The sequence below is a fragment of the Galeopterus variegatus genome, unplaced genomic scaffold, assembly GCF_000696425.1.
Source record: "Galeopterus variegatus unplaced genomic scaffold, G_variegatus-3.0.2 Scaffold15303, whole genome shotgun sequence".
Lineage (NCBI taxonomy): Eukaryota > Metazoa > Chordata > Mammalia > Dermoptera > Cynocephalidae > Galeopterus > Galeopterus variegatus.
In genome coordinates this window covers 6694-18487 of record NW_007741414.1, presented here as the reverse complement: position 1 = coordinate 18487, position 11794 = coordinate 6694, and the positions used below count along the sequence as shown (strand labels likewise).

The following is an 11794-nucleotide window of genomic DNA, read 5'->3' as shown; positions in this document are numbered from 1 at the left end:
AAATAAATTCACACATCTGTAGCTGACTGATTTTTGACAAAGGAGCCAAGAACACACAATAGAGAAAGGACAGTCTCTTTAATATATGGTGTTGAGAAAACTTAATATTCACATGCAGGAGAACAAAATTAGATCCTTATCTCAACTCAAAATGGATTAAAGACTTAAACATAAGACCTAAAAAACTATAAAACTACGTAAGAAAACCCTGGGGAAAAGCAACATGACATTAGTCTGTAACTTAAATATAAGACCTAAAAAACTATAAAACTACTTAAGAAAACCCTGGGGAAAAGCAACATGGCATTAGTCTGTGCAAAGATTTCCTTTATATGACCCCAAAAGCACAAGCAACAAAAGAAAAAATAGACAAATGGAATTGGATCATACTAAAAAGCTTCTGCAAAACAAAGCAAACAATTAAAAGAGTCAAGAGACAATTTACAGATTGGGAAAAATATTTGCACACCATACATGGGAGAAAGGACTATTATCCAAAATATATAGGAAACTCAAACTACTCAATAACTGAAAACAAATTACTCTGTTTAAAAATGGGTGAAGGACTTGAACAGACATTTCTCAAAAGAAGTCATACAAATGGCCAATGAATATATGAAAAAATGCTCACCATCTATAATCATCAGAGAAATGCAAATGAAAACCACAATGAACTATCACCTCACACCTGTTAGATTAGCTATTATCAAAAAAAAAAAAAATGAAAGATCACAGTGTTGGTCAGGATATGGAAAAAAGGGAACACCTATACCCTATTGGTGGTACTATAAATTAGTACACTCATTTTGGGAAATAGCATGGAGGTATCTCAAAAAGTATTCTAAAAATAGAATTATCATATGATCTAGCAGTCCCACTAGTAAGTATATGTCTAAATGAATTAAAACCGGTATGTTACACTCTCATTTTAATTGCAGAATTATTTATGATAGCTAATTTATGGAACCAACCTAATTGTCCATCAATGGATGAACAGATAAAGAATGTCATATATATATACAATGGAATACTATTCAGCCATAAAAAAGAAGGAAATTCTGACATTTGTTACAACATGGATGAACCTGGAGGACATTACATTAAGTGAAATAAGAGCAGCCACAGAAAGACAAATGCTGTACGATCTTGTTGATATGTGGAATCTAAAAACATTGGTCTCATAGAAATAGAAAGTAGAATGGTGGTTACAGGAGGCCGGGGTTGTTGGGGAGAAGGGGGCTGAGGAGATGTTGGACAAAGGATACAAAATTTTAGTTAGACAGAATTAAGCTCAAGAGATCTTTTGTACAATATGGTGACTATAGTTAATAATATATTGTATTCTTGAAAAATGCTAAGAGAATGGATGTAAAGTGTTCTCACCACAATAATGATAACTATATGTGGGAATTCATGTGTCAATTAGCTAGATTTAGACATTCCACAATGTATACTTCAAAACATCATATTGTACACGGTAAAAACATACAATTTTATGTGTCAATATAAAAAATAAAATATAAGAGTGAAGAAAAATAAGTAAACATTGAACTCAGCAATGCAGGGGTGTTTGTTGACAATTAAGTGATCTAGGGGAAGTCCAATTAGAAGAGGGATTGAGATGCATAAAGTGCTTAAAATAAAATTAGGATGTAAGTCTAAATATCTTCACATTTAAGGAGAGTAGAGAAATAAAATATTCGCTGTGAGGAATAGTTGGTGAAGTGAGTGCATTTCTTTTATTTCTAAGATGGCATATATTTGGCTATGTTTGCATATTGTTGAGAAAGATCAACACAAATGATTGCTTGCAAATATTACCTTGCACCATATATTTCACAGTAACTTCTCTCACTCTGTATATTCACATAAAAAATTTTAATTAATAGGTAAAAAAGTGTATGCTAAAAGAGCTTAATTTATAATTATTTTATGACCTGTGACACTTGAATATATTTGTGAGTTTGTTAGCCATTTACCTTTTCTACTGCAAATTTTCGGTGCCTGTCCTTTTGGTATTCAGAGTGTACTTATTCCTGTTTTTGATTGTGCCTTTCCAAATAAAGAATTGGTGTTTTTTCACACACACACACACACACACACACACACACACACACACACAAAAATTGTTGCCTTTATTTTAAGATCTTTGGGGGATTTAACAAAGGACCTTATTTATTTACATTTATGGCCAGGGTTGGCATATGGCAATGAATTGGAAGAGAGTAAGAGACAGAAGAGGAAAGCTGGCTAAGAGTGCGTTTGTCAGCCTTCTCCAGAGAAACAAAAGCAGTAGGAGATTACATACATGTTTTCCAGCAGATTAAAAATATCAGCCAGAGTTGATGTTGCTGTCTACAGTCCAAAGCCAGTCCACAGGCAGAATTTCTTCCTCTTTGGAGAATCTCATTCTTTTCTCTTCAGGCTTTCAAGCAACTGTACAAAGCACACCCCTCTCTTCTGGAGGATATTCTGCTTTTGTCAGTGTCTGCTGATTTAAATGGTAATCGGTCTACTGATTTAAATGGTAATCACATGTAAAAAATACCAACAGAGCAAAATCTGGACTGATGTTTGACTAAACAACTGGGCATCGTAGGCTACTCAAGTTGACTCTTAAAATTAACCATCTCAGAGGTATGATTGTAAAATAAATGTAAGACGTGGTAGCTTGAAATAGAAGTGCTGGCAATGAAGACGGAGAGAAGTAGTAGATAAATGTTGGACTCAGGATGTACAGGACTTTGTGATGGAATGCAGGAGTATGGAGGAGGAAAGATAAATAACTTACTTTTAAGCCTATGAATCAATAAATTGATTGAATGATGACGCCTCTTACTGGAGGAGAGCAAGTTAGGGGTGCAAGAGAAGACAAACAAAGATAAAGGTGGTAGTCATCAGGACATAGAGGTACATTAAGGTTCTCAAAGGAGAAATAGTCCAAATTCCTCAAACTTCCTTAGAATGATGTGGGACTGACCACGAACAGATTCCTCAAACTTCCTTAGAATGATGTGGGTCTGACCACGAACAAGTCACTCCAAGAATCTGTTCCACTCAGTCCTGAACAGTTCAGGAAAACTGATTATTCCTGCTGAAGAAGTCACCTCTTTTAGCTTGATAAAGGAATTTACAGGATAGTCAAGGGTATCTCACCCTTTTCTGGGGACTCCATGTATTCATGACCTGAGTCAGAGACCAAAACACAGATTAGAATTTTATGGGCCCACAAAGCCCATTTCCAACAGATAAGCTTAATGCAAGAAAAACGTCTCCAGCAGTTTTACTGTCTGTTCCACTTTGTCGTTGGCCTTTAGAATGTACTCAGTCATAGTGACAGTAATCACATATATTTCAGGATAAGCTGCTGTTGAAAATGAACACAGTCTTTATGATTTGGAAGTACAGTAACCTCAACCTACAGCAAAGAACTACATTTGAAAAATAAATATAAATATTACCTTAAATTTTTTCAGCAAATTGTTTTTTCATTATTTTTTGTTTTCCTTAATGACAAATTTAACTTAATTTTACTAGAGGTAAATTACTACAAGCCTACGATTTACCATTTGATATCTAAAAATCTACCCACCACTTAAAAAAGCTCTACACTGGGTATTGATATATGAACAAATATGTCTCAATCACAGGTACTGTATTTTCTTTATTACTATATCTATGTGACATTATAGTACCAAATACAACAGAAACAACAGGTGTCACTAAGAAAGAGTTTTTCTACCAAGCTCTCTCTTCAAAACTCCCTTAATCTCCTTGTTCCTGAGACTGTAGATGAGGGGGTTCAACATGGGAATCACCACCGTGTAGAACACAGACACCACCTTGTTCTGGTCTGTTGAGTAGCTGGACTTGGGCATCACATAAATGAATGTGGTGGTCCCGTAGAACAGATTGACCGCAGTGAGGTGGGAGGTGCAGGTGGAGAAGGCCTTGTGGCGCCCCTCAGTAGAGCGCATCTTCAGGATGGTGATGAGGATGTAGACGTAGGAGACGGCTATGACAAACACTGTGACCACGATGATGGAGCCAGCAGTAAAAGAGGGAACAATTGCAGGAATACTGCTATCAGAACAGGAGAGTTCAACTAGAGGAGCAAAATCACAGAAGAAATGATTGACTTGATTTGGTCCACAGAAGAGTAAAGAACAGAAGCAAATAATAAAAGAACAAGTGTTGAGAAAACCACCTATGTAAGCAACCAGGAGTAACTGCACACAGGTTTGTGTGGACATTTTGGCTGAATAAAGCAGTGGGGTGCAGATTGCCACAAAGCGATCATATGCCATGGCAGCCAGAAGGAAGCATTCAGTTGACCCAAAGAAAACAACTGAACCAAGCTGGATGGCACACCCACAATAGGAGATTGTCTGTCTCTCCACCAGGAAGTTTACAAGCATATTGGGTGTGACGGAAGATGAATAGCCTATGTCAGCAAAAGCCAAGTGGCTCAGAAAAAAGTACATAGGATGATGCAGCTGAGAAGAGATTCTGATAAGAATGATTGTGCTGAGATTGCCAGATAAGGTCACCAGGTAGATACCTAGGATGATCACAAAGAGGATGACACAAAGAATTGGATCATCTGTTAAGCCCAATAAAATGAACCCAGTCATTGCAGTGTGGTTCCCATTTACCAGGGAATCCATGAGACAAAGAAGCTTCTGGCAAAATGAACACCTATGATAAAGACAGTACATTAAAGAATTTATAAATTTCATTTTCATTAATACATACATGGAAGTGTTTTATGAACAAAACTATAATTCAAGCAAAGTTTAGATTAAAAATTGTTTTATTTTTTTTTTACTCTGGAGTTCCAGAATTTATATATTTATGTATAGTGAATCTTTCTATGTCTTAAAAAATTTTTTTTAGCAGAAACACAAGAAAAATTGCTTTAAATAATGTTTATCTTTCTATATATACATATATATTATAAAATGTACTAAAGTGGCTTTAAAGCTAGATTTAAAAATTTGAGACTTAGGAGAATAACAAAGAACAATGTTAACGATAACAAAAGAGATTGAAATGTATAAATATAAGAATATGTAATGGAGACATGAGTAATAGCTGACATTTACTGAATGGTTACTAAATTATGGGCACATAATTAAGATCTATATATATAGTTCTATTTTAATTTTCATGAAATAATATTAAGTACTTTTGTTATTCTGATTTTTTAAATAAGGAAACTGAGTTTTAAAATGTTAAGTAACCAACCTGAGATTACATAGGAAGTAGTGGAATCAGGATATGAAACCTGGGCAGTTTGAACTCAGTCCATTCTTTTAGTAACTATGCTGCAAGTATAAATAATTACGATGAAATTGAGTAAACTTGCAGATGGGGAGACAACAGGTTAGCCTTTCAGTTTTCTGACAGAGTATGTATAAAAGAGGTTCCTAGGTAGTTACTAGGCTTATAATACCTATCAGCTAAATGAGACCATTTTTAAAAAAGAAAAATATAATTTTATTAGTAGGACAAGAAAGAAATAAAAACGAATTCCCAATTAAGGTTATGAATGAAACCACGTATTGTAAACGTATTGAATACTTTTAGTGTTTCTGATTAAAATACTGTTTTATCAAGTAGTTTGAAAAATCAAATAACTATGCAAAACGTTACAATTACTATTTAGAACATAATCAAACATTTATTTAAACACATCAAGACATTTCCAAATGTTTTTATATTGGAATATTCTAGAATGAAATAATATTATTTGCAGCATAGTATAGAGCTGAATAAAGTTTCAACCTAAAAAGTTAAGAAGTTTACCCAGGTTTACTTACCTACTGGACAGCTTGACCCGCTTCTCCAAGTTTTCTGGCTTTATATCCTGGTCTTTGTCCAAAGCGTCTAGCTGTCTGTGATGCTAGAGCATTCAAACCAGTAAACAAAGTATGTCTTTGGTATTTATGAACAGCAAGCTCCCAAAGAATTTCAAAACTAGTGAATTGATTAGCACGATGGTTGAGTGCTGAATTTAGTGTAAAAAGACGATATGAGTTTCTGTGATTATGAGTGGATAAATGAGGAACCTTGGAAAATTGAATTATGCCTGTTTCTTCACACTAAATTGACATGGAACCTTAATTTAGCTGAAGTTACCTCCTGACTGACTGCTGGATTACATCTGCCCTCTCTCTCAACCGTGGCTTATGAGCACATGTACTCACATGTCTGCCAGCAGTAAATGGAAATGGATACATTAGATTCACTCACAAACGTTAAAATCTTACCTCTTTAAATAAGAATTCACTCATCTTACAGTAATAAATTCAAAGTCCTTGTTGTTATGTAGCAGCCGTGCTATCTTTTAGTCCTTGTGGTTATGTAGCAGCTGTGCTATCTTTTGTTATTGTTTGCCTTTGGGGATAAATCTCTGAAGACTGTAGAGGTTCAAATGTGAATTCGAAAGCATAAGGGATCATTATCGCATTCTCAAGTGAATATTGAGCAGTTCAATCCACACAGACACAGCTAATTTTCAAGCATCTGTCAATTCTCAATCAATTTTTTATGTAGATATTGATGTATTTTCATTTGATAGTTATTGGAAGTATAATATAATAAATTATAGCAAATATTGGTTCTAAGTTTACTTTGATATATCAAGTTAAAGAATACTAAACTGCAAATATAAAATGGCAAACTTAACTTTAATTATTCAGCATGTATTTATTTTGTAAGTATTTTTTAGTGATAGATGTAAGACACTTCATTAAATTCCTTGGAGAATTTGGACTGGGATGCCGTATAAAATTGAATTTAAATAACACAACTATTTAAGACATGTACATAGCATTTTTCTAGCAAAAGATATAAAATAAAAATGCTTATAGTTATATAGATAGAGAACTGTGAAGTAAAAAAGAGGTTTAGATGACTTCCAGATGAAACAATCTCTTGTTCTCTGTGCCTCAAAAGGATGACTACCAATTAGTGGCTTCTATGAGTCGATGGATAGTATTAGAGACAGTGATCTCCAATCTGAAGACTCAATCTAATTCTCTTCTTAATCCTAATATTAGAAAGTCCTTTCTCACCCTCCTATTGCTCCCCTTGATGGAAGTGGTTTACCTGTGATAGTACTAACTTTCATTCAGAGCTTGCTGTTCTCCAAGCTCTGTGCTTAGCTTTATATATATTGTCTCACTTTATCCTCACAATGATTTGGTGAGCTAAATATTCATATTTTCCTAATTTTATAGATAGGAGAGTGAGGCTTAGTATAACCTACTTGTCCCAATGTACTCAACTGGTAAAATTAAATCCATGTTTAAAATTCATGTCATACTGAATGCTAGAATGTGTACTCTGAACTATTACTGTCACCAAGGTTTATGTGCCTCAGTGATGACCACTGGCTCCCAACTAGTTCCTGAATTACAGTTTGCCCCCACCCTCAACCCTCAATACCCTGCCTTACTGCCTAAAACTAGCTAGGCCTACAGTCTGGTGCAGAACACCAGGCCAGTGTTCAGAATTCTAATTTCCCCTTGTGCTCACCAGTGAACTATGCCATCAAAATTCATTCTAAATTCCTATAAAACTTGTCCACTTCTCTTCACCTCTCCACTGTAATACCCATCCTAGTTGATTTCCCTTCTATGTATAACTGCCCTTTCATACCATAGCCAGGATGAGTTATTCTATTAAAACAATTTAATTTTATTCATTTTTATTACTATAAAAGAATTGCACGTGCTTAATTGAAATGGCTCACAAGAGAAAATAATAGTCCAGAGCCCCATGCTTTACAAATCCAAAGCCCTGCTCTCAGCAAGCAACCACTTTTGATGCTTTAAATTATTTCATGATTGAGATACCTCAGCATTTAAAAACAAAATGCTTGACTAGATAAAAATACAGAATTTCTGTGTTTCTGAAATTTTCTCTATTTATTAAATTTAAACATACTTGATACAAGGAGAAAACTAGTGGTTTTTCCAGATGTAAAAGTGTATGAACAGATTTTATTTGTTGAATTTATTATAACAAGGTCAGATCAACAATATCAAATGCATTAAATGTCAAAAAAGAGAATAAATTTTAATTCAATATTCTATTACAATGATAGAATAAAAATTAATAATTTCTCATAGTTAAGAGGCAATAGAAGGTTGTGATCTCAAGTTTGAAAGTTATATAACAATAAACAGGAAAGTGGAATCTCACAGGCCAGTTTATTACAAATAGGCTACTCAATTTTATTCTAGAAAAGTAGAGGATAAATATAAATCTTACTCGGTAAAAAAAAAAAGTTTCTTAATTTCTTTAATTAATGGTCAAATATATTTTCCCAACATTTTATTCATACCTTATATGTAATGAGCGGTAATAGCTACTAGCTTAGTTAACTGTCATCTCAGTCTTGTGTTACTTAAAAATTCAGTTTATTAATCTTTCAAGTTTCCAGCTATTCATAATATATGTTCTCTGACTGTTACTTTAATCAAGACAATTAGACAACTCAGGCTTTAAAATTTATATTTCTACAGCTTATACCTTTCTTTCTTTATTCAGAACTTTTATATATTCATCTATCAATTATCTGCACAATTGTGCTGTTCACATGCACACTCAGACACACACACACATTTTTGCCACCTTTCAATATAATTACATTTTTATTTTCTATTTTGTTAAACTTTGAAACTTTATGTAATATATATTTCACATTTTTTACTTTAATTTAATTTCAATTAAATTATAGAAAATACCTTATGATCCCCTTTTTATGAAGTGAAAGACAGCCGATTGCCTATACTTCTCTTGAACTCTCCAAAATTTGCTAAATTTATAAACTTCGTATCTGACCTCAAAATATAAAAGTAAATAAATGTTTATATTATTATGACTCTATAAATAACATCCACTTGAGAATCAGGACTTCTCCTAAAATTGCACCCTTATTTGTTTTCCTCTCTTCCCTTGTTACCCCCCCAGGGGTAACCTCCAAGAAATGGAGTCTTGAATTAAGTACGTAAACATCTTTTTTCATCCTTCAGAACGACAATTCTGGAAGGTCATCCCTGGGCTTCTCACATGTCCCAGTGGAATCAAGCCACTGTTGCTATAGCAGTGACCTTCATCATACGCTCCTTCTGTTGACTTTTCCTCCTTGCCTGTCTCACCCTCCTGTATTTCTTCACGCCCGCTTCCTTGGATCATCTCTCAAATAAAGTATCTGAAGCCAAATTCTTATCTCAGGCTCTGCCCTCCAGGGAATTCAAACTAATACATAAACAATCCCATCCCCAATTAGAAGACAATTAAAAAGGTATCTGAGGACCACTCAGAGTTCAGTGTGTAGGTCCTAGATTGTGAGGGACTGGCATGTGATACATGCCTGAAAAAAAAAAAAAACCCTAACATTGAGAAGATGGCTGGATCTCCTTAAGTACAGCCTTTGCAGTTGCTTGCCTCTTGTCCCTTCTTCAATTCTAGTACTGGAGGAGCCAGGAGCAGCCTAGTGAGTACAGGAGGGGAAGTGGCAATGGGAGGAATTTCTGGAGATGCTGGCCATACACTCCTGCCTTCTCTTCATAATGCAAGCTTCTAGGTTGTGTTAGACAAAAATTGGAGTGGGAGGTGGGCAGGAAAGTGATATTTTATTTTATTTTTTTAGTTTGTGTGTGTGTATGTGTGTTTCTGGTGGCTGGCTGGTACAGGGAACTGAACCATTGACCTTGGTGTTATACCACATTCTAACCAACTGAGCTAACTGGCCAGGTTAGGAAGGTGAAATTTCAAATGGGAAGTGATTCAAACTTTGATATTAGACTACATTCTTTATATCAGAAAAAACGAGAATGTGTGTTAATAGTTGAAAAGGCCCCAAACTGTAAGATAATAGTTGAAAAGGACCAAAACTGTAAGGTAGTCCCTGCTGTGGACTGAATGTTCCTCCAAACTCATTGAACCAATTTTCACTGTAACAGAGTTAAGAGGGTGGAAAATTCAATTATGGCGTTTGAAAGGTGGGGCTGTCAAGAGGTGATTAGATTGCAGGTACTTACCCTTGTGAATGGATTGATCCATTGATAGTTTAATGGGTGGTAATGGGTGTGATTCTGATTGCTTTAAAAGGAAAGAAAGTGAGAAGCTTAGCTCTCTCTTGCTCAGCCATTTCACAATGCTTCGCTGTAGAGTAACCACCAGGAAAAAGCCTGTGCCAGATGTGTTCCTTGGACTTTGGGCTTCCCAGACTCTGAAGCTGTAAGGAATAAATCCTATTTATTTATACATTATGCAGTTGCAGGTATTCTGTATAAGTGACACAAATGTATTAATACAGGCCCCAAATTTCATTTAGAGGTAAAGTAGTGACTGACAAAGTGATTTTTGAAGGAGCAGCAATGAGAAAAGTAAGTTGCCTTTTGCCTGTATCCTAATAAGCTTTTCCAGAAATTGTCTTAGTTGCATAACAAAATACATAATTACCTATGATATTTATAATTGCACACAACAAATATTACCACTTTGATGGTTAAACTTATTTTCATGTTCTTATAAAATATTTTATTATTAATCATTTACATACAAATAAATGTATATGCAAAACAAATTTACGAGTGATTAATCTTAAAAGCAAATATAAGCACAACACTAGATGTATAAAGACAAGGTAATAGTGCCATAGTTAAATGAAAACTCATAAGAGAACATAAGCTAAACAGAGTCTCTGGGATACAGTTCGGGTATTACAAGAGCCCTTCTTTTAGTAGAAATCAGTAAGAAAGCCACGAAGGAGTCTCAGCTCTTGGGTCCTTTGCAGAGCAGACCACTGAGGATCAAGGTGGCACCTGTCGCCTGGCTGATACTAATAGTCCCAGACCGTCTTCTCTGTTTCTAGCCATTTCCAGATGTTTCATCTATGCTAGTATCCCCAATAATCCAGGCGAGGTAAAAACGAAGCAGGTCTTTCAGGCAGTGCTCCAAAAGCTGGGGAAAGCCAGTCATTCACTCTACTCTCCTTTTTTTCTGAGAGGGGAACTCATCGGCCCGGGGCCTCCCTCTTGACACTGAGAGATGCCAGCCTGGGGAATGGGATGACACAGGCAAAATGAAACTGTTCTTTCTCCCCCTTTTGTGTAGGTATTCTTGGCTTGTTTGTCACACTGTGTTGCTGTGCTTTCTTAACTGTACTCCTGAGCTCTCGCAGAGCTATTTTTGTTTGTGGATAGCTGTCCAATTATTGTTCTTTATGGAGGACAAAGGCTGAGATCTCCTACCCTGCCATCTTGCTCAGCAATTTTATTTTTATATACTAGCAGCAAACAATGAAAAAATTAAAACAGCAAAAAATTATAGTATACCAAAACCTTCAAGAGGCTCTGCAAGACCTCTTTACTAAAAATTATAGAACACTGCTGAGAAGAATTAACTAACCTAAATAAATGGAGAGAGATATACCATGTCCATGCATTGGGACACCCAATGTCATTAAGGTGTCAATTCTCCAAATATTGATCTATAAATTCAATGTGATAAGGATTAAAATTCTAGGAGTATTTTTTGTCAAAGAGACAAGGTGATTCTATGTGGATATGCAAGCTAACCAGACATAATAATAAAAGAAATTTAAGAAAATTAAGAACAAAGTTGGAGGATTTGCACTAGATAACTCTAAGACTTACCATAATGCAAAATTAATCAAGATAGCATGGTATTGGTGAAATGATAGACAAACAGATCAGAGGAACAGAAATGACAATCCAAAACTAGATCCACAAAGTATATTGGATAAATCCAATAT

At 35.0% G+C, this 11794-nt stretch overlaps 1 protein-coding gene across 1 annotated transcript; it reads right to left on the bottom strand.

Moving 5' to 3' along the window:
• Nucleotides 1–3722: 3722 nt before the first annotated feature.
• Nucleotides 3723–4667, bottom strand: LOC103582227 (olfactory receptor 502-like). The gene has a single exon (XM_008563881.1). It carries the CDS (start codon nt 4665–4667, stop codon nt 3723–3725), a length of 945 nt encoding a protein of 314 aa, XP_008562103.1.
• Nucleotides 4668–11794: the final 7127 nt, after the last annotated feature.